The 23,865-nt window shown below is 44.4% G+C and overlaps 1 protein-coding gene across 1 annotated transcript in view; it reads left to right on the top strand.

Annotated features, from left to right (window-relative positions):
• The window catches only part of IFFO2 (intermediate filament family orphan 2), a 38,448-nt gene that overhangs the window by 7,191 nt on the left and 7,392 nt on the right, over window positions 1–23,865 (top strand). Inside the window, 3 exon segments of the mRNA XM_008927306.3 lie at window positions 18,931–18,991; window positions 19,572–19,667; window positions 22,146–22,286. Coding sequence (XP_008925554.3) covers window positions 18,931–18,991; window positions 19,572–19,667; window positions 22,146–22,286 — 298 coding nt within the window.

The following is a 23,865-nucleotide window of genomic DNA, read 5'->3' as shown; positions in this document are numbered from 1 at the left end:
ACTTGAACAGGCTGCCCAGGGCAGTGGTGGAGCCCCCATCTCTGGAAGTGGGGCGGGGGGAACAGGATTTAGGTGCCTGTGCCTGCTGCTGATGGAGGAGTCATTTAGGAGGGTGGGATTTGGTTTTGATGATGAAGAAATAAGTGTTTCCTAATCCCTGATGTCACCTGGTCTAGAAACAGTTCTTATCAGATCATTCTGCTTCAAATTAAACTTGAAAAAAGCTCAGGTGATCTGCTGGGGTGTTAGCAGAGGCCATGCTGGATGCTTTGTGGGAATTATGGAGATTCAATGACTTCTTCTAGTGCTGTGGCAGAAAGTGGCAACTGGGAGACATGTATTTTACCACAAATGGGTTACCAAGGTGATTAGTTTCAAAAACCTTTTAAAAAATTAAATTGTTAGCTGTTGTTTACAAGACTTAAACTGTGTGGGAATCTTTTGTGTGTTGTGTTTGCTGTGAGTGGTGTCAATCCATTTACAAAAATGACTCTGGATCTCCTTCTGTAACAGAAAATCAAGAGGGCTGGGAGTGAATGGTGCTCTGTGCCCATTTAGGACAAGTCCTGCTTGTTAGTGACACAGGACATGGACCAGTGACAGTGTCACTGTGTGAATCACAGATGATGTGATTCCTGCAGCCCTTTTGTTCCAGCATCTCCACACGAACTCATCTCCATGTGACTCGCTGGGGACTGGGCTCCATTTGGAAGCAGCTTGCTGGACTTGATGTGTCCCAAAACGTTGTTAATTTGAATCCTCATCCAAGGAGATTTTGGGACTGAATGGAGTCACGTCAGCTTTCTGTGTCATGGCTTCAAAAATAGGCCCAGTGCTGCTCGTTCTCTCTGGAGACATGTTCACTTGTCCCTTTTTTTGGCTTTTTCTGCCCAGAAAGCAAGAACATTCATTGTTTTAGAGAAGGACTCGAACTGGGTGGGATCAAAAGCTTGATCACTGCTGTAGTATTGGAGCTCAGAGTTTAACCTTCAATCGATGCTCATTTCAGTGTGTTTATTGTGAATTTGCACTGAAATTCAATAGAAACCAAGACTTGATGCTACAGCCTGTGCCTAAATTCCATGTAACTTCCCAAATCTCTTGGTGCTGTGGACAAACCATTTAAGATTTCCCAATCTTAAGCTTACCTGGGAGCAGGTAAACTTGAGCTGAAGCTCTGTATTATCTGCTTATGGGGACACAGGGCTACCACAGCCTCACAAACCCAGTTTTATTTGCTGTGAAAGGTTTGGGGGTTGTGTGTGTCCCAGGACTGGGTGGAAAACATGACAGCTCAGAGATCCTGGACTTCTTCATGTGGGCAAGAAAAGTTGTTAATTTGCAGTGGCTCATTAAGCCAGAGGAAGGGATGATGAAGGAAGCCGTGAGGTACAGCAGGACTGGATCCCCCTTTCCCTTAAATACAGTGTTTAGTCCATGCGGTGACTCAGGCTGGAATTTGAGATCAAAGGGATCCTGGCTCAGTATTTATTCCAAATCAGTGGTTCCAATGGAAAATCTATTTCTGCCTGTGGATTCTTACAGATAAAATTTGTCTCTGAGGGGAGAAAATAGAACTATGCATTTTTTTTTTTAAATGCAGCTCTCTTTTACACAGAGAACAGAATTTAAATTTATCAGGCCCATGTCAGTTCAATCATTAGAAGCCAAGCCCTGACAAGTCAAATCTAGTTAAAAAGAAGACTAGGTATTGGTGTAAATTTACATAATTCTATAAATTGGCAAGGGCACATTAATATTGAACCATAATGGGAAATGTTTTAATATTAATGTTTAATATTTCAAACAGCTGTTGTCATTGAAACTGCTACAGGAAAATCCCCCTCTTGCAGGCAGAAACTAAATCTTTATTTTCCCCTCTAAACTTTTCCATAAGGCACTGACCATATGGTGAAGCATTGGGCAGTCTGGATTCTTTTTCCAACTCTTCTATTAAATTTTTTCCCCAGATGACTATTCCAGAATCACCTTCCTTTTGGCTGTTTGTCATCCACACAATTTTGAAACCATTCTTTTTTTTTTTTTTCTCCCTTTTTTATTGTTTTGTTTAAGGAAAAGGAGGGGGGAAAAAAGCACTTCGGAACTCCTTAATGTCCTGGAAAATGTTTTCCCACTAATCTGTATTCTTAGCTGCTGGCTGTCAGTGGGAGATCAGCTTTTCTTGTTAAAGGGACAAAGTGACCATGGGAATGACGTCCCACGTGCAGAGAGGCTGTGGAGTGTTGTATCCCCTTGGGAATGGCCGTGATTCCCATGGTGAAACTGCCCTGAAGGACAGCGAGCTCTGCTGGGCCTGTTCTGCAAATAAACCCATTTTCCTTCCTTTTTCTCTTCCCTTCTGGGCATCAGATCCTTCTCTCCATTAATATGCAATGCAGGCAGGCTCTTCCCTGTTCAGTTTTGATGGCTGGAGGGAATTTTCTGTCTTATTATTTACTGATTCCTTTTAAGGTAGGTGGGAGCCTCACCCAGGACAGACCCTTAGCTGTGGGTGCTGAGGGACTGAGCTGCTGTTGTTTTGTTTCAGCCCTGAAAGAAGTGTCACCCTATTTCCTTTTCCTTTTCCAGTGTTCAGTGAAGCATTAATTGCTGTTTGATCTTTCTCCTATAAAATTCCCAGTGAGATACAACTCTAGGCCTGGGGGCAGGGATTTAGCCCCGTGGTGAGCTCTGATTTAGGGGGGGGTTTAGGTCCATGACTCAGCTTAATTCTCCTGTAATTGTATGGCAGCTGAATGAGGTCACTGTCTCAGTCACTATGGTCCTTTTCCCTGGCCCTTTGCTATGAGGGAAGGCTGAAAGAATTAGGATTGTTCAGCCTGGAGAAGAGAAGGATTTGGAGTGACCTACTTGTGGCCTCCCAGTACCTGAAGGAGCCGACAGGCAAGACTGAGAGGTAGTATTTATTTACAAGGGCCTGGAGTGACAGGACAAGGGAATGGCTTCCCACTGACAGAGAGTAGGGTTGGATGAGATATTGGGAAGAAATTCCTCCCTGTGAGGGTGGTTTGGCCCTGGCACAGGGTGCCCAGGGAAGCTGTGGCTGTCCCATCCCTGGAAGTGTCCAAGGCCAGGTTGGACGGGGCTTGGAGCAACCTGGGCTGGTGGAAGGTGTCCCTGCCCATGGCAGGGGGTGGAATGGGATGGGCTTTAAGGTCCCTTCCAACCCAAGCCATTCTGGGTTAACCACGTTTGCCCCAGAACTCTCTGCTGTCCATCCCTTCCCCTCCACACATATCCCAGGGTTGTCACTGCTCTCACTGTTTATACCCCCCAGCTACTAAAAATCAAGTACTAAACAATTTTGTTCTTGGAAACAGAGCAAAAAACAACTATTACATTTGTGTGAATTTCAAACTGTTTTGCCTTTGTACAAGTATTTAAAAATGCCTAATGTTGGATGTTATATCCCAGCTGTCATCTTTATTAATTCTCTTCCATCTAAATGGCAGGGTGCTGTGGCTTAATGATAGTTCTCTAAGGCTGGTCACCATAATTAAGTAGGAATACTAAACTTTATTAATCTGCCCATTGTACAAGAGGTAATTAAAACAGTTTAAACAGAACATTCTTCTATTTGTTGAAGGCCCATGTGAAGAGTGTTGTGTGTTCCTCAGGTGTTGTCGGAGCCCTTGAAGAGCAGTTTATTTCTTACTCGTTGTTAGTACTTGTGTTCTTACAATCCTGACACTGCACTTAAATATATTTACCTTTGAAAAGGTAATAAAACTCTTAAAATGCAGATACAAGAATGGATCTAGAGGAGCACTGTTAGGAGTTCTGTGTGTTCCTCAAGTGTTGTCGGAGCCCTTGAAGAGCAGTTTATTTCTTTTTTTATTACTTGTGTTCTTACAGTCCTGACACCACACATGAGAAGTACAGTTAAATATATGTACATTTGCAAAGGTAATAAAGCTCCTGAAATGTAGATATTGGATCTATAAGAGCACTATTAGAAGTGCTGTGTGTTCCCTCCAGTGTCCTCAGAGCCCTCAAACAACAGTTTATTTTGTTGTCAGAATCTTGACACTACACATAAAAGGTGCCCTTAAATATATTTACTTTTACAAAGGTAATAAAACTCTTAAAATGTTGATGAGATAATGGATATATAGGAGCACTGTTGGGAGACTTTGATACCTACTGGATGTGTACTCCACCTGTCCTCCTGACTCCTGAGGGCAGATAAGCATTATCTTTTTTTAATAAAAAGCTTATTTGATCTTTAGTAGCTTCAGTAAAAGTATTTAGTATTGGGGCAGAGATTAAGGTGACTAACTCTTTGGTTTGAGTTTGAATGACTTAAGCTCTCAGTTTTGAGGCTGGTTCTTAAAGGATATGGAAGAAGAGGGAGGGCAGAGGAGATACAGCTAAAGACAAGGAGAACAGGGAACACTTCAACTGCAACTTGCAATTATTTTTGCCATTTCAGGCTGAAGAACTGCAGAAGTGAATGAAAATGGTGCTGTAATAAATTCCAGCTGGATCTCGGGTTCCTTTGCAAAGAAGAGTAATCCTGATCTCTTATCACTTGGTCTTATCAGAGCCTTTGAGAATTCATCATGGCCAGGCTTCGCGAACGAACATTTGGGAAGGGCTCTCCCCACGTTTGTCGCAAGCGCGTTGGTGGCTGAAAAGGCCAATACGAGACAGGCATGTCCGGTTGCAGAAGGCACAGCAGAAAGACTCCTTAGGTGGTAAATTCTGCAAGACACGGTTCTTTCTGTGTTGCCTTTGCTCCTCAAGGGTGATCCTGCGTGCTTTCTCAAAGGCATCAGCAGCGTTATAGATGGGGTGTCTCCAGGCCTCCCGATCGGAGGCCAGAGTAGACCAGTTCTGGTGATCAGTATGGCCAAGGCTGAGATGTTGTTTTGGGGAGTCCTTGTATCTTCTCTTTGGGGCTCCTCTCTTGTGGCAGCCGGTGGCAAGTTCACCATAAAGCAGGATCTTAGGGAGGGGGGGGTTGGTCCTTCATCCTGGAGACGTGCCTGCCCAGCACAGCTGCGTTCTCAGTAACATGGCCTGAATACTTGTGACTGCTGCTTGCTCTAGAACAGATGAATTGGTCACATCATCTGACCGGTGGATGTTTAGGACTGAATGGAGACAGCGTTGATGGAAGCGTTCCAGGAGTCGCAGGTGGTGTCTGTAGATGACCCCTGATTCAGATCCGTATAGGAGAGTAGACAACACTATGGCTTTGTAAACACTGATCTTGGTGCTTTTCTTCAGGTGTTTATTTCGCCAAACCTTTGAGAATTACTGAGGTGATAACAGCAGTGGTTACAGCACAGCTGGGAAGGAAGGGCTATATACAGAAAGCATTTACTCATGAAATCAGTGAGTAAATAAAGGCGTTTTATGAGAGAAGATGTTAAACACCAGTGTTTTGAACTTGGTGCAGGTTCCATTCTAACAGCTAAGTTTAGCAAGTCTACGTTTAATTACACAGTTCAGCATTTATTTACAGAATGGATCAGTTTTCCTGGAATGGATCAGTGTTTCCCTGAAATGGGTGATTTACCTCATTACTGAAATGAGAGAAGATGGGAGTATCTCTTGGACAGGAGGTGGGGTCCATGTGTTGGTGGGTGACAGTAACTGTTGGAAATGGTGCTGTCTTGGGTTATTTTGTGCTGTGACAATGATGTATTTCTTTTTCTTTTAAGGTCACCAGGGAGCTCAAATGCAGCATGTGCCATTTCAGGTGTATCCCTGAAAGCAATCCTTCAGGAAGGCCATCAGTGGAACTGGATTTTTTTTCAGTTGTGGGAATCAGGCAGAGCCTTGGTTTGCTCAGTGACCCCGAGCTCACTGTGCAAACCTCTCCTCACAAGGGTCCTACCTGGGGATCCTCTGGGGAAACTTCCCTTGGACTCACAGACTCAATATGAGTTTACATTTCAGTTCCAGAGAATCCCTGCTCCACCTGGAGAGCAGGAGAGCCCTAGTGCAGCACTCACAACACCCAGGGCTCCCTTTTCATAACACACTGCCCTGAAGTCACAAGGCAGTTGTAAAAAGAAATAATCCTCACCCTACATGGGAAAACTTTCCTGTAGTTACAAGCCTGGTGGATGATTCCTTAGAGCTGTGATGTAAGAATATTCCATGGAGTCACAAGCTGAGATAATGCACTATTTTAACTTGGCAGCCTCTACCAGGACATTCATGAGAGCTTTCATTAGGTGTTTATAGGAAAGAGAAAGGAAAAACATGCCACAGAAGTTTGCCTGGACTTTCCGACAGCTTAGCCTTAGATCTTATTATGGCTTTAAATCTCTCCTGGAACTACTTGTCTCCTCAGCTGCCAGAATTTTGGCCAAGTGTCTGCCTGGTGCTGAGAGGCCTCGGCAGCAGGAGGTGTGAGATTACAAGTGAAATGTAGTTCACCCTAAAAATACAAATGGATTTTTAAAACAGTGATGGTGAACATTAGAGCACACTTTTATATCATGTTTTTTAAGTGGCTGCAAGGCCAGAACTACATAGAATTGTTCTCCTTTGTACTACAGGTGTTCTTGATTATAAGTTGATTTCCAATCTGGTTTATTGTGTACTTTCTTTCTCTTATTCTTTTTCCTCTTGCACAAGAACCTTCCTCCATACTGATGGTTTTATCAGCTCTGGAAGTCTCTCCTGTGTTCTGGGATGATTAAAAAAAAAAAACCAACAAAAAACTCCCAACAAAGTAAAACAGAAAAAAGAACTGAGAGTTCAAGGTAAAAAAAAAAAAAAAAAAGGAAAAGTGAGGGAAGAGGGGAAATTTTTTTGTGGAAAAATATGGATTCTTCTTGTGTTGCTTAAAAACTTGAGGAAAAACCTTGCAAATCAGCTCAAGTCTCATGTTCTGGATTTTATCTCGAAGTGATGAAGTTCTTGGGGTTCTTGGCCTCAGAAACAAGTCCTGCCAGATTCTGGTGTGGTTCTGGGTGCTGGTAATACCTTCATTGGCCTGTTTGATTTTTTTAATGGCTATTTTATATTGCTCTAAAATGAATGTGCTGAAATGGAGGTGAAGGACTAAGAGTTTGAAGGGAGTGTGCTGGGAGAGGATAAGCAGGATGGGACCCCCTGCTTTGGAAATCACAGTGTATCAAGGCCAGTTAAATTTTTAGCTTGGAAAATGGGAAAGTCATATTTGATGGAGAGCTGCAAAGAGCTTTTATTTATTGCAAATATTTGCTTAACACTACCTAATGTGGATTTTTCCGAAAGGCCTCATGTTATTAATCTTGCATCTTAGCAAACTATTAAAACTGTATCGAAGGCTGGAATAATTGAGTTTTTTGTTGGTTTTATTTAATTTTTAAAAATTTATTTACTTTTTTTATTCTACTTTTTTTCTTTTAAGCTTCAGCTTCTGGGCCAGGCACGCTGGCTCCTATCTCCTGCCGTTGAAATATATTTGATTAAATGAAGAGCATGAGGCAATTCTGAAGTTTCCCTAAACAATGGCTGGATTTTGCTGGGATTGCTCTGTGACTCAGTTATAATAATCCCTTTCCATTGTGCAGTTTCATTGCTGTACTGGAGTTTTGTTGGGAACTCCCTTATAAACAAACCAACTTCCAATTTGCAGGAGATGCTTCTCCTCGCTCCGTTCTGTGCCGCCACAGCCTGTATTTATTCCAGTAATGATGTGGATGCTGGAGATGAGCTGTCCAAAGGAATCACATGGCTTTACTGGGACACTGGGATAATGACACTCTGTGTTCCCCAGCCCAGCCTCCCCTTTGTCTGCTCAGGGGCTCTGAAGCTTGTTTTGACCTTTTCAGTGCAGGAAAACAACAATCCTACAAGTTTCTCACGTTAGCACTTGGACCAAAAAAATTGGAGATGATGAATAGCCTGTGCAAGTGAAATGAGATTTAAAAGCACTAGATGGGCTTCTGCTTCCTGCCCTGCTATTGCAAAGAAAGAATACTTCAAGATATCCAACTTCTGCTTCTCATTTGTTCAGAGATGCTGAACATGTCTATAATGAAATTTAACCCCCCTCCATTCCACAGGTGGGAAGATAAACATAAAGCTGTTTCTCAGGCTGGTTTTTGGATTTTCTGGGAAACTTAAAAAAAATATTGACTTAAATCAGTCCTTTTCTTTAGGCTCACAGTCCTTCACCTTAAGTTTTATAGGTCGATGATCTTAGAGATCTTTTCCAGCCTTATTGATTCTATAGCATCTGTTGCTGCATTTTGATAATATTTTCTTCAAAGAGAGTGGTCATTAGTGAGTTTATTCAGCTGAATTTCCCAGCAGTTTCATATATTTGCCTGTGCCACAGTGTTAGGGCAAAACACCTGAACGCACATTGTACTAAATACCATAAAATTGCAGCTTTTCCATAGGCAGAGCTGCAAAAGAAATGTAAATAAATGTCTATACATGCTGAGCTGTCATTGATGCAGGAGGTTTGTAGTCCTCATGTTTGCTAGAGATTCCCTTACATGGGAATTCAGTATTTGATAATTAACTCGTAGCCAGCAGCACTCCCAGCAATGTAATCCTGTGCTTTTCGGATTACCTGTTTCCAAATGAGGCAGAGTAATTACTTTATCTGCACTTGTGACAACAGTTTTACAGGAATGGGATGTTCTTTGGGGCTGTTCCCTGAGCTGTGCCCTCAGTTTTCTCGTGCAGGCCTGGAGGAGAGCTCTGCGTACCCCTTAGTGGTAAAGGAGATAAAGAGTTGATGTGTTAATGTGGAAAAATGAGTGCGGAGCTGCTGTTCTGTAGAAAGCACTTTGGTCAGACAGCAAGGACTTGTCTGTGAGCTGAAAATGAGAGTGTGGCACAGGGACTGCTGGTCCGGGCTTTAGAAAAATGGGATTCCTTCCCAATTTTACTAGTTCCTGGAGTTCTAGTGGAACTTCCCCCTGCTTGCATGATGGGGGTTGGAATGAGAAGGTCTTTAAGGCCCTTCCAACCCAAATTGTTCTGTGATTCTCCGTTCCCTCTTTGTTTTCTAATTTTGCCAGTCCATGGGTTGCTGGCCCAACATTCACCCTGAGACCTCTCAGAGGTAAATGAGAACAGCAGCACAGGAAAAACCCTGGGAAATATGAGGCCATCCTCCAATATTGTGAAATCAGGATGTGTCCACTTTAAATTTCCTTTTCATTATTAATAGAAGTATGTGTAGAGAGGGAAAGGAAAAATAAGTGGATATATCTACAAAATGGGGGAAATGCCTTGGATTTAATTGATACAAGAGGAGAAGAACTGGGAATTTGAGCATTTTCCCAGGAAGACTGAAGTAGTAGCCTCCAAGGCTACAGTAATATTTACAAAGATGACTTAATTCTGCACAGTTGAGCTAAAGAGAAGCCCGACATGCAGTGCTGTGATTCTGATCATGCCAAAAGTGTCATGATCAAATGGGTGTTTGGGTACAAATATTAGACCAAATGGTATTTATTGTGCCAGGTGTGGGCATATTCCTGCAGTCAGAGCTGACTTGTCAAGCAAAGTGTCTGTTTGCCATCTCCTTTCAGAATAAAATGTCATTGCAGATATCCTGGAGACACTGGAAGGTCCCACTTCCCTGCAGTTGCCTGAATTCAGACTAATTGTAGGAACTGAGTATCCTGGGGGCACAGGGAGTAGTAGTGCTTGTCTTAATGACAAAGAACAGCTTGCTAGAAGTTGATATTTTAGCTAATTCGATTCTTTTGCAGCACACGTCTCTGATGTGTTCCTGATGGTTCCAAGGCTGTCTTAAAAAAACCTAGGGGCTGTCTCAGAAATTGGAAGTTTAAAGTTCATCATAACATTTCCCTTTTGCAGTGGAGAACCTCGCAGAGGTTGTTGGCTTTTGACAGATTCTTCTTCTCTGTGTTGCATATTTTCCCCCTCTCTACTGATGGTTTTGCCTAGTCTCAAGTTATTGATATTTTTCTAATTGTAGACTGGTTTATCCATGTTTTCCCTTCCCAAAACAAACACCCAGGCCAACCTTGTAAACCTTCCTTTGCCCAAGCTGCTGTTTCTCACAAGGCTCTTTTGTGAGGGCTGGTTCTGGGAATGCTGCAGTTCCTGGGAAGCTCTCTGGCAGTGGGAGGCAGGCAGTGCCTCTGCTGGTGTTACCAAACAAACCCCTCTCCCCTGCCCTGGGGGCTGCTCTGCCTCCCCCAGAACTGCATTTCAGCTGTCAAGAGCTGCAGTAGATCCCCACTGCAGTTATTTGTTCATGCTTAAGAGCTGTATATTTTGTCAAGGGTTGTAAACACTGTCAGGAGGAGTTTGACAGGAGTGAAAAATGAATTGAAATTGCTGGTGCAGAGAGAAATAAACCCAGTTTTAGCTCTGCCTGCTGGGGAGGGGGAAAGCACATGGAAGGAATCCTTCCCTGTGAGGGTGGGGAGGCCCTGGCACAGGTTGCCCAGAGAAACTGTGGCTGCCCCAGCCCTAGAAGTGTCCAAGGCCAGGTTGGACGGGGCTTGGAGCAACCTGGGCTAATGGAAGGTGTCCCTGCCCATGGCAGACGGTAGAGCTGGATCATCTTTAAGGTCCCTTCCCATCCAAACCAGTCTTGGATTCTATGAAATCCAATTCCATGAAATCCAGCTTGATCTCTTGTTTCTTGTGGTTTTGGTGCTGGGACATTTGAGGAGAAGATACAGAAAGCAAAGTTTAGTTTACCTTCTGTATCCATTATCATATCCTGAATTACATCCCAAGCCTTTCTCCACCAGCTCACAATTGGTGGTATCTTATCAGCCAGAACAGTTTATGACTAACCCCAAATCATTTCGCCGCAGGAAAACGTTGTATTCCTGTGATAGCACAATGGTGGGAGGTGTGGAGGACAATAGTGATAAAATGTTAATTTTAATTATACTCCCCTTCTAGAGTGTGCATACTTTATTTATAAAGATTGCACAGACAGAGGCCTTTTGTGGTTTTGTTCCTTTTGTTCCTCCTCAGCAGTTCTCCTTTCCCTGTTCCTGAGATGACCAGGAGTAGCAGAAGAGCCAGGCACAAATGTACACATGCCATGAGTTTCCATGAAACACTAAAAACAATTCCTGTAGCTGCCCAGGTTCTCTTCAGGAAGGTCCTCCTGGCTTCCATGGGTAGGAGTTGTGGCTTTGAACACTTCTGATGGGTTTGACCTGTTAAACAATATTTGAAGTCTTTCGTAGCTGCAGATGAGGCACATCAGTGATAGGCAGGTTTGAGTTCTGTTGTCTTTGGCCTGATCTTTCTCTCCAAGAGAATATGAACTGGGATTAGGAAAGCAAAGTGTGAGCATCAGATAGGAAACTGTGCAAAACTTTTCTGTCAGTGAAAGTAACTTTCCTACTAGCAGAAGGTCTGGATTCTCCAGCAGAACGGTTTAGAAACCAGGCTGGTGATTAGATTTTCTTTCACTTGGCTGTGAGATTGAAAGTAACTCAAGCTCATAGTCAAGCACTTTTCCTTTGCAAGGACAGGAGGTGTTGTAGGTGCTTTCTGTGTTATATAAAATACACTGAGAACACCCCAGAGCAGCCCTACCTGCTGTTTTAGACCTGTTTTGAGCGAGTATCTTGTGTCTTTGTGAATGGATTTCTGTGTTGGGGGCTGGGCACAAGCACAGAAAGAGAGATCCAGATCTTATCCAAGTATCAAAGGACGCCTCAGCCTTCAAACTACCCTTTCAGGGCAGTGTGTTTGCAGGAATAAGTCACCCGGGAGTGGTGACTAGCTCTGTAGCTTCCAGTGTGTTTAATGTTGCTGGGAGTGTTACACAATTCCCTGTGGATTCTCCTGCTGTATTAAAAGCCCCATAATTTTCTCTCTGAAGGAATGCAGGCTTGGCTGCTGCTTTTACTTGATGTTGTTGACCTCTGGTGTCATTAGGCTTCTGTTTAAACACCTCGTGTGGTCAGCAAGGAGACGCAAAGGAACCTGGAGATGATTTTTATTGTGGTTCTAGTAACAGGCTGGAGCATCTTTCTTGTTGGGTGTAATCAGGAGGCATAATTAGGCAATGTTTTTCCGTAGACTAAGTCCTTTTAGCAATTTTCTTCACAAGGAATTGCTGTTCAAAGGTCTCTTTGACTGTTTAAAGTAGAGCACCAGTCTAGAATAAGACTTGAATATTAACTTCTCCTTTATAATGGAACACCCAACAGTGCCAAAGGTGCCAGTTCTGCTCTGCAGTGATTTTGTGTCTCATCTAGACCATTGGTGGAAGTTTGGGGATAAACCCCCATTGCCCTGTTGTTTGGGAAATTTGATGCTGGAATGATTTCTAGCAAAGAGGTTCTGTGGGAGGATGTTGCAACAGGCAGAAACACCTCTTCACTCGAGTGCTGCACCCGCTGTGTCCCAGCCAGGCTCTAATGGAATCAGGCCTTCCCATTAATTAATACCTTTTACATGGAGCCTATCAACTAACATTTAATTTGCTTCAATAAAAAGGCAGGATCAAAATGATCAGTGCTTAGGATAATCTGGAAGAATCCCTGTATTTTACAGCATCTTAAAAATGCTCATTTAAACAAGAGGTGGCATTTGGAAGGAGCCAGTTGGTTAATGCAACTTTATGTCTAATTTAGTGCAAAACTATGACTGTAAGGAAAATGATCTCTTAAACAAGGATTCTAAAATCAGAGAGAATAGTGAATTGTTCGTTTGTTTTGGGGTTTTTTTTGGTTGTTTTGTTTAACAAAAAACCAGGAGGTTATGGACTCCCCATCCCTGGAAGTGTCCAAGGCCAGGTTGGACGGGGCTTGGAGCAACCTGGGCTGGTGGAAGGTGTCCCTGCCCATGGCAGAGAGGTGGACATGATGGTCTTGAAGGTCCCTTCCAACCCAAACCATTCTGGAATTCTGTGAAAGTAAAGAAGGCTTCACTGAGGTTCTTTTTTAATGAAATCCACCTTGTGTGGTCCAGCTCTATCAGCTAATGGAAACAGGCAGGCAGCTGTTGGTATTTACAATCCTGAACTGCCTTCCAGTCTCAGGAATGGTTTAGGAGATGGCAGATGTGGGCTCTCCTCTCAATTAACAAACACCAGTGCAAATGGTTAAATAGAGGCTGGTGCTGCAGCACAAGTCTGGTGTCATGAGGGTTTCTCTAAATCTGCCCAGAAAGTCTTGACTGTGATTCTTTCCCATCCCAAACTCTACCACAGTGCCATGCCCTGGCTGATTCTGGGATTAAACTGTGGATCCTTTTTGTGTGGGAATCTGAGTCTGTACATCTGATGGGCCCGTGAAGTCAGTTCCAGTGAAATCAGTGGGTAATAACCAGAGTTATAAACTGTAATATTGATATTTATTATCCGGGTGTTGGAAAGGGGATTAGTGGGCATGTTCCTACAGCCCCACAGGGGAGGTGTGAGTAAACTGTGTGTAACGACCGTGAGTAATGCAGGAATTAAATCGTTGGGCTGGGGCGGGTTGGGTGTTAAATCTCGTGCCAGTGCTGCCTTGGGGCTCCTGTAAACAACAGATGGGCATCAGAAGGAGCCCAGAGTGGTGAAGAACAGGCAGGAGCACCAAGCTGGGTCTGTAACCCATGACAAACCCTCCCGGGCAGCAGGGAGGTGTCATACTTGGCCCTGCCATTTGCCTCCATCTCCCCGAGGTGTGACCCATCCGAGGAGAACACATCAGGGGTGCTTTGTGTCCTCCCTCTCCTCGAGGTGTGACCCATCTGAGAACACATGGGAGGTGCTTTGTGTCCTCCCTCTCCTCGAGGTGTGACCCATCTGAGAACACATGGGAGGTGCTTTGTGTCCTCCCTCTCCTCGAGGTGTGACCCATCTGAGAACACATGGGAGGTGCTTTGTGTCCAACGTGAGCAGGGCTGGGAGCAGCTCCTGCCACGGATGGGTTGGTGTTGTCTTAGTGTGCAAGAGAAACCAACGCTGCTGTTCCTGGAGCAGAGGGGGGGTTCCGTGGGTTTGTGGGTTTGGGTATCATGACTTGGTCATGTTTTTGTGAGCCTTTTTATAATTATTGCTCGAACTAACACTTTAGTTTCCTGTTGTGGACTTACACCTAACAGCTCTGGAGTGCTTTCCTGTCTGCTGCTGCTCCTCTCTCCATAAACTGGTGGGAAGACACTCCAATAAATGAGTGAAAAGTTTCAGTCAGCACATGAGAAAGTGGCAGGGGAGATGCTTAGACCACTATAAAAATATCCTCTTGTTCCCTTTGGAAGTTTTCTCCTTTCCATGACTCTCCATAAAACCACCAGGAAGAAGAGACTTGTCTTCCTAAAGAGTTTTGCTTATGGAATAAATATTTTGTCATTAAGTATTACCTGATGAATATTTCATTCCTTGAGGGATATTTTAAATGAAAGAATAATGCAGTTGATACCATCAGGTAACTGCTCTGCTTGTGCCTTTCTGCCTTGAGCAAAATCATTCTTAAACCAGTGTGTTTATACCTGCTGTGTTCTGTGAGCATGTTGTTTGTTGTTTGAATCAAACCAGACATCTGAAAATCATTTAAAAGACAATTTCTGAACATTTTTTGGCAAGGCAAACTCCTCTAAAACTTTGCATTCTAAAGAGGTTTTACCAATCTGCTGCAGTGGGTGATGCCCTTCGCTGGTCAGTATTCCTGAACTGGCATCAATTCTGGGAGAGGAGAAAGGAAAATGGAACATTGGAATGGAAAATGGTCGTGTTTGGTGTTCACAGAGTGAGAAAGTGTTCTGAAGCTTGTTGTGTCAACACAAACTGCTCAGTTTAATTTCATGGGCATTAAGGCTTGAACACTTAGAGAAGCTTTGAAGGGACTTATCCTGAGATGTCTCCATCTCTTCCCTGGGAGCTACAGGGGATGTTGGGATCGGTGAGCTGGTTGCTACTCTTCCCATTTCAGAGGAAGCACAAGTTTGTGGTGTGACTCAGCTTTACGAGAGCACTCTCTAAGCAGTGTTAATCCTGGCTGACTACTGGAGTGTTTTGTTTGCCCAATATCCTTCCCGTTAAAGGGAGCCGGCATCCTTTGTTCTGTAAGACAGCACTGCAGCAGGAGCTGGTTCTGAAGGGATGACGGAATGCCACCGGAATGTGATGTGTCACATCTGGCAAAAAGGCTCCAAAAATTTGGACTAGCCCTTTATTTGGGGTGGTTGGAGCTCAAACATCCTTAGGAGGTGGTAAAGAAGGAATAAAAGCCTGGTTACATTTGAAATTCATAATGCTGAACTTTTTTTAAGAAGAAATAACTGAAAAGATAGTAAGAAACCCTAAAGTCTGGTAGGTTTGGATGGCAATGTTTCTGAGTTAGAAAAAACATTTTTGGATGCAGCTGGAAATCATTGCAATCTGAGCCAAGAAATAAGTATATTTGGGAGCAGCTGGAGCAGCTGGGAATTAATATCCTGCTGCAAGCATGGGAAGACTGCTGGTTTTCCATCCATTTCCCTCTTGGGTATTACAGTCCTCATCAGACAACCACAGAGTCATGGAATATCCTGAGCTGGAAGGGACCCACAAGGATCATCCAGCCCAACTCCTGGCCCTGCACAGACACCCCAACAATCCCCCTCTGTCCCTCAGTGTTGTCCAAACCCTCCTGGAGCTCTGGCAGCCTTGGGGCTGTGCCCACTGCCCTGGGGAGCCTGTTCAGTGCCAACCACCCTCTGGGGGAAGAACCTTGTCCTGAGATCCAACGTGACCCTTCCTGGCACAGCTCCAGCCCTTCTCTGGGTGCAGCCACAGAGAGCAGGGATCAGTCCCTGATCATGCCCCTTTTTCCTGGCGTTATCCAGCTCTGGAGTTACCTGGCTGCTGCAGAGGTGATTATTCAGGTGGTGCTTCCCTATTCCTTGGGATGAAGGGAGCACCAGGAGCTGCCAGTCCCTTTCCTGGACATTTTCGGCTGCCCCACATGTTTGCCAAGGAGCTGAGGGCATCCACAGCTTGCTGGGATTAAGACTTGTGGAATAGTGTCTTCTCCTTTTAGATGGTAACTGAAGAGAAAAGTGTTGACTGATATAAATGACTGGGAGAATAATTTAGTCTGTTGAATAATAAAGACATCAGAGCCATAATTAACATCCTCTCAGTGGATGCCGACTCCATACTGCTGGATTTTTGGAATGTGCAGCAGCACAGCTGCCAAGGTCCCTTTAAAGTCTGGTGTCTTCCAGCAAATACAGGATGATCACAGGAATGAGCAATCTTCCTATTGTCTCACTTCCTTGGAAGTTTAAATGGAGAATTAATCCTCTGCTCCATTGTCATCCTCTGCCTTCCTGCCCAGTCTCCTTCCTCTCCTCCCTACAAATAGTCTCCCGAGGTTTAAGTCTGAGGAGAAAGTAAGATTGGCATTTTTAGCTGTTAAATGAGGTTAATCAGCTTGGTGGTGGGTGGAAGAAATATGCTCTAGGGTTAAGAATATGATATTAATGGTTAGTAGGACCCCTTTTATCAATCCAATGAAAATTTCCTTCTCTTAGGCAGGAACTTTCTGGTTAAAAATTGTCTGATTGTTTTATTGTCCCTATAATAAGCGGAACACAGGACCTGTGGGAGGGTGTATAGAAGGTGCCATCCTTTCCCCCTTCTCTTGAAGATGCTGTTTTGAGTTTGACAGAGGGGGATTAGGGCTGTAAATCCCTGCTCTGTAAAATGCACTTTAACTGGCACAAAGCAAAGCAATGGAACTCCTGGAATTTCTGCAGGATGGGGAAGGTTAGTCTGAGCAGACTTGGAGCTGTGTAATCTTGGCAGCTGCCTGGAGTGGCTGAACTGGGGAGGAATGCTAATCCTTTTTCCTGACTTTTGCCATAGTCAGGAAAAATATGCAGATGATGTTTTCCAAAAATACATCCCTCTGCAGAATGACCAGGGTGAGGATGCAGTAATACAGCAGGATAACCTGGATGCAGCCAGGCTCCCTCATTCCAACAGTTCAAACCTTGAGAAGCAGCATATCCATTTTTGCAGTGTCTGCTCGACTCCCGTCCATAACTGGCAGCAGGAACAGGGAGAATGATTCTCCTGTAACAGAAGGAGACCTTAGAATCTTATAGATTGACAGTATAATTGCCTGCTTTAATTAATTTCACCTTCTTACCTTTGATATAAAAATCTGAAAAGCAAAGTTACTATTTTTATAGGAATATACATGTAATTAGTAGTCAAAAAAACAAACAGGGTATGGAGATCCGAGTTCAAACATTTGATGACAAATGCAAATTTCAGCATAAATATTTTACTCTGCTTGGCAACCAATCAATGCTGGTAAAAAGATGCGCAACAAATCTTGCTGCATAAATCCAACTTACACATGTTGTTGTGTGGGATATTTCTGCCCCACAATGGCAGGGAAGAGTGGATGGAGCTGCACTGCCAGCTTGAAGCTCCAGGGAGGTGTGACCTGTTCAAGTGCCTCTGGCTCCTGGAGACAAACTGCACCAGCACCAGTCTGCCCACATCCTTCCCTGCCCAAAACTTCCACCCTGCCTTCCATTCCAGGTGGGATTAAAACTGTGGAGGCAGAGCTGTACCCAGTAGCACAGGGATGGTGTGTGCATCAAATCAGCCTCCACTGGACATCCTGCAGTCCAGCCACTGCCAGGCTTCTGTGGAAAACAGGATGGATCCATGCATTTTGGCACACTTAACCCTGTATTTTCCAGAATGCTTTGATTTGATGGATTTCTGGCCTCCCAGTTTGCTGTTTTCAGTTAAACTCTAAAAAGTGTTGAAGTGGCAACCGAAATTATTGTGGTGGCACTTGGAGAGTCTGTTCACAGGGTTGTTTTTAATCATGTGGTATGCAAAGTTTCTTTTCAAGGTGTGTAATTCCTGTTGTTAGACCAGGCGAGTCTGGTGTGGCACTACTGCCCATTCAAAAAGAGGACAAACATTTTGCTTTCTCTCTCCCTCCCAAACTCAACAACATCCATGTGTATGAATGTGTATTGTCATGTTTTCAAGACTCTCAGCTTTTGAATTCGTGTTGTTTGGTTTTTGCTCTTTAGGGAGTTTCAGTGCTTAAAAAGGAACTGTTCTTTTATTTTTAACACTTAATCCAATTATTGTAGAATCTTAGAATGGTTTGGGTTGGAAGAGACCTTAAAATCATCTTGTTCCACCCCCCTGCCATGGGCAGGGACACCTTCCACAGACCAAGTTGCTCAGAGCCCCAGTAATGAAGTCAAACATGCTGATGTTTGTAGTGTGAGGTTTAATTGAACAGTTTATAGCTCTGATTGCCTTTCTTCCACTGCAGCCCTGCTGCAGCAGCAGTGTGTGTCCCCTGCCCTCAGAGAATTTGTCTGAGTGCTCTCCTTGCAATGTAGTGCTGGGAAGTGACTGGAGCATGGAGATTATTGAGGTTCTTGATACAGAAGGCAAATGAATGTGTGAATGGATGGCACAGACTGGTAAATAATAAGATAACTAATTCACATAACTTCCCTTGAACTGATTCTTTGTGCACTCAAAATTTCCCACCTTATTTGCAACTAAAACTGAAACTAAAAGAGGGAAGATTTAGGTTACAGATGAGGAAGAAATCCGTCCCTGTGAGAATGGGGAGGCCCTGGCACAGGGTGCCCAGAGAAGCTGTGGCTGGCCCCAGCCCTGGAAGTGTCCAAGGCCAGGTTGGATGGGGCTTGGAGCAACCTGGGCTGGTGGAAGGTGTCCCTGCCCATGGCAGGGGGTGGGATGGGATGGGCTTCGAGGTTCCTTCCAACCCAAACCATTCCATGATTCCATATTGTGTAGGAGATCAGGAGGAATGCTGATCCCAGTGGAAGTGGAATTAGCTTTTATTCTCTCACAGACTCAGTGTTCCTTGTTTGAGGGGGAACAAGTGGGGGAGATCATCTGCTCTACATTTCAAAGAACTGTCATCTCCTACAGCTCTCAGACCTGTGATTTTGAGGGGGAAAATACTTTTCTGTATAATTAACACTTTGCCTGCAAATCTTGTCTTTCAGGTGGGAAGAGGAACTGACAAGAAGGATGAGTCTGGAATCTATGGTAGAAACCTTGCGAGAGGTGAGGTTTGAACAGTTTGTACTGAAAAGTTTTTCTGCACGTTTTATCATGCTGGTCATCATTTAAATTTGTGTTTTAAGTAAAAATCTGACTTCTAGCCAGAGTAGCTGGGTGTGCTGTTCTAGATGACAGTGATAAAGTTGGGAAGCTGGAGCAGGAAGGTGCTGAAGTTGGTGACAAAGCGGATGGAGGGGGTGGTGATGTGCTTTATCAGCCTGCTCAGGATAAGTGAGGAGCTTTCACCTTAAGACTTTGCTGCAGCCAGGTCTTCCTTATTCCCTTTTCCCAATTGCCACCCACTTCTTACTTTTCTAAATTGATACCTGCCTCTTTTAAAAAATGCTTGGTTATAATTATGTCATTAGTATAGGCTGTTTCATGGCTCATCCCCCTCTTTTTTTATAGCTGATTATAGTGTTGGACCTCTAATCCAGGTGCATTGGGTTTGGGTTATTCCAGCTGGTCCATCAAGTCTAATTTTCTGTGAAGAATTTTCAGGGGAGCCGAGTTTTTCTTAGTGTTTTATTTTGGACACAGTAAGTTGAGTTGGGCTCTCACCTCTCTGTGCTTTCTCTTGCAGGAGGCACAGGAAGCAGAAGCTCTCCAGGAGGAGTTGAATGAGAAGATTGAGAGACTGAAAGCAGAACTTGTGGTCTTTAAGGGTCTGATGAGTGATGTAAGTACTGAGTGGCCCCTCCACTGCCTTTGTGAGTGTGTGTGTCATGCCAATGGCTTCATTCATGGAAAGGTGATTAGTGAGTGCTGCTGTGTAATTAGTGTGATGCTGCCTCTGATCTAATGCATCAGACAGATCTCCCTCCCCTGCTTCCTGTCTGGTCTGTGTAGAGATGCATTAACTTGCTGCTTAGCCCATAACCCAGACTCTTCCCTCCCTTCCCCTTCTCCACAGTGCCAGCATTCAGAGCTGCAGCCCTGGAGAAAAGTGTTGGAGAACTCCCAGGTCAGGACAAAGGGGTCAACACTGTGCAGCTCCATGTGCTGCTGACATGGGGGGTTGGGTCTGAGTTATCCAAGAAAATCCTGTTCCTAAAGGAATACACTGTATAGAATCATGGTTTGGGTTGGAAGTGACCTCAAAGCCCATCCCATCCTACCCCCTGCCATGGGCAGGGACACCTTCCACTGTCCCAGGTTGCTCCAAGCCCCGTCCAACCTGGCCTTGGACACTGCCAGGGATGGGGCAGCCACAGCTTCTCTGGGCAACCTGTGCCAGGGCCAAACCACCCTCATAGGGAGGAATGTGGGTTTAATCTCCTTTAATGAAAGCTCTGAAGAGAAGAATCCAATATCCCTGGGTCAGGTATTAGCTTTGTGCTGCTTCAAGCTAATGGTTTAAGAAAAAGAAAAAAGACTGGTTTTCAAAGGAATTTCCTCATGTCTCCTTAGATATTGACCTCCCTTCAAAGCCAGAGGGTCTTTTAGGCTGTGATTGAATAATTTTCTGACATTTAGACCTGGTGAAATCATGTACTCATGCAGGTATCTAGAGAGATAAACAGGTGAACATTAAGGTGCCTTTCTCTGGAAGTCTACAGTAGTGCTGGTGCCAGTTGTCTAACGAATAAATCCTATTACGCTTATTTATTCTGTAATTTTGCATCTAACTGCCTTCTCCTGCCTTTATATAAACCTGCAGAACCTGCTCCCAGTGTCAAATACATTCTCCCTGGGCCACTGGATGTGTTTATGTGAAATCCAGCAATTAGCTGGCTCTTCTTTTGGTGTTTAATCGAGGATGGCTGTGCTTGGCTGGAGGGTGTGAAAGGGAGAAATTGGTTGGGGCTCCATCCCTGGGAGGACTTTTTGCACCGAGGAACAAACGTTGCTCCGTGTGTACAAAAAGGGTGGTGGTGAAGGCAAACATCCTCCTTTGGGCTTTGCAAACTCTTAAGGGAGGAAAAAAAGCCCAGGGAAAGCACTGTGAATGCTTGCTTTGAATCTCACTGGGTAAATATTTAGAGCAGAGAAATGCAAAATGTTGGCACGTGGTTCTTGCTTTCCTATGGATAAATCACTGGTACCTGTTCAGTGGATAAGATTGTTTTGAGTGTGTCAGTGTTTAGAGATTTCTTTTCCTCAGTGTGTTCTGGAAAACAAAAATCTCTAATTCTAAAGGTGGTTGACAGGGGCTGGAGAAGACCGAGTAATAATTTAATTAAAGAAGGAGGAAAAAAACAAACCAGACCAACAAAACCCCCAAAGCTTTCCCCTTAGAAAGGGGATTTAGTATTTAAAAAGTTTTTCCTACTTTTCTGGTCCAAGTGGAAGCTTTGCCTGGCCATTGAAGTGGGACTTTCTAACAGAGTAAGTCTCAACTAGGCTGGAAAATTTGCTTTGTGGGGTTTTTGAATGTTTCTTCCTAAGGAGCCAGATGTACTGTCTGAGTGGGAGTATCTCTTATAAATTGTGTTTGTAACTACCCAGAGTGAAGCAGGGCAATATTAAACTTTTGCCAGGCTGGAGGGCAGGGTAATGCCAGAGAGGAAGGAGTGTTTTCCGTGTCACAGGCTCTCATGGATCTCTTCAGATCCAGCCTCGATTTGATGACTCCGTGGTATGTGTAAAGGTGCTTCACCCTGAATCTGATTTAAGAGCAACTTCTCTGTGCAGCACAATTTTTCTGTTTGAAAGAGGGGAAGCTTTGCATCCTCATCAGGCTTTAGATTTCATTCTCTTCTGCACGTGCTACACAGGGGTTTTCTCCATTTTTTAAAATGTTATTTATAGAATCACAGAATGGTTTGGGTTGGAGGGACCTGCAAGACCATCATGTCCACCCCCTGCCATGGGCAGGGACACCTTCCACTAGCCCAGGTTGCTCCAAGCCCCGTCCAACCTGGCCTTGGACACTTCCAGAGATGGGGCAGCCACAGCTTCTCTGGGCAACCTGTTCCATTGTTACAACCTGTTATTGACCCATAAAAGTTCCCTGTTGCCTCATTAGCAGTTTTTTTGGGGTGGGTATAGGTTTTTTTTGTGGCAAATCCCTGTGAGGAATTAGCATCAGGCATGAATGTTGGTTGTCAGCTGTCAGTCCATGAGGTTGGCCTGGGGTTAGAGAGATACTGAGGGGTATCTCTTCTTTCCTGAACTGTATAATAATAGAGGATAATCACTGCTGTCCTTCCTGCAGCCCATGACAGACCTGGACACAAAGATCCAAGAAAAGGCCATGAAGGTGGACATGGACATCTGCCGCCGAATCGATATCACGGCCAAGCTGTGCGATGTCGCACAGCAGCGCAACTCGGAAGACGTTTCCAAGATATTCCAGGTGATTAGGCCATGAATTTTCCACAGAGTAGGGCAAGAGGGAGCCAATGTTGAGGAGTGTGGTCCAGGTCATTTGCCTTTCTTGAAATTTTTCTTTACAGACATATTTTCCTCTCTGGGTCTGGCAGTGTAGCTCTCCTGCTGTAGCACTAAGAGCACAAAATGGAGAGAGTATAAAAAAGTCTCAGTATAAAAAAGTCTGATGTTAGTATAAAAAAGTCTCAGTATAAAAAAGTCTGATGTTAGTCTGCAATGAATGCAGGGCAAGAAAAAAAAGCAGCCTTACAGGGTCTAGGCTTGTATAAATTACTCCCTCACATTTGTTCCCTTCACAAGTGAGAGATTTCAAGCTTGTAGAACTGTCATCTGAATGTTCTTATTTCTGGCTCGAGCTCCGTGGCCAGAAATAACATTTCTCTGGCTGCTCTGTGAGACAGAAGCTCCAGTTGCTTTCCTTGAGCTACTGGGGCTCCTTGGTGCTGGAAGGAAAGTAATTTAATTTGCTCCAAAAGCTGTGACAGCTCTGCCTGGGGCAAACTCCCAGTGCAGTTGGTTTTCTGTCCCAACTGCAATTTCAGTTGTGATTAATCCACCTTCCTTCTACTTCCATCTCAAAGTGTCTTGTTCAATCTTTCAATAAATCTGATGCTTTTCTCTGTATAGCGATGCCACAATGTGCCAAATGCTGTCCAAACCCACTGTAAAAGGTCCTTGTGGTCTCTACTAATGAAGCTGCCTGAACGTTTGATTTTTTTTTCCTTATGTACTCTAAAAGACTCAAATCTTATAGAAGACAAGTTTTTTTTATGGCATGTTGAGCCACTGCATTGTGGTTCCTTCTTGTCTCTGAGTAGAGTTGCCGAGTCTTTCTGCTTCAAGGTAGCAGCAGGACACACTTTTGGTCATCCATGCAGGGGTTAAAATGATCAGGAGAACAATACCCTGGAGAACAAGGCCAATAAGGGATGGTTTAAATGCCCATTAGAGGAAAAACTGCAGTAGGTTGGCAGTGGAGTGTGTGTTTGTGATTCTGTGGCACGAGCTGTGAATGTCCTCTGTGTTCACAGCCTCAGATCCTCTGTGCCCCTTGCAGGGGTGTCCCTTGAGTTCTCTGAACCTCATTTCTCTGGGGCTGTCCGGGCATTTTCCTGACTGATCCAACCCTTCTTCTGTCAGCCTGAAGATTCTCAGCCTGTTTCTGCTGATGGGGTGGGGATGACCCTGAACTAAAGGCTCTCTAGAAAGGTTTCCTGTCTGTCCCTTCCTGGTGGTTCAATGCTGGAGGCAACAGCCTGTGGTGGTGGCAGGAGAGGGAGAGTTCTGTCACTGCTCTCTGCCTGGGCACTGCTGCCAGCTTTTGCTCGTTCCTGTATCATTCCAACCTCTGCATGTCCTCTGGTAGATGCCAGATGAGCAGATGAACATCTGTAGAGCCCTGGCAGCCTACAGCTTGCTTTGCTCTGTTCTGAACTGCTTCCCTGTGCTATGTGTTCACCTCTCGTGGCAGACGCAATTCCTGATCCCTGACCTGCCTGGGAACTGATGGACGGTTGTATCCACTCAATCCTAACGCCTCTCCT

This window comes from Manacus vitellinus, unplaced genomic scaffold (assembly GCF_001715985.3).
Source record: "Manacus vitellinus isolate BGI_N305 unplaced genomic scaffold, ASM171598v3 scaffold_92_pilon, whole genome shotgun sequence".
NCBI lineage: Eukaryota > Metazoa > Chordata > Aves > Passeriformes > Pipridae > Manacus > Manacus vitellinus.
The sequence above is the reverse complement of the archived record's forward strand: the minus strand, read 5'-3'. Positions and strand labels throughout refer to the sequence as shown.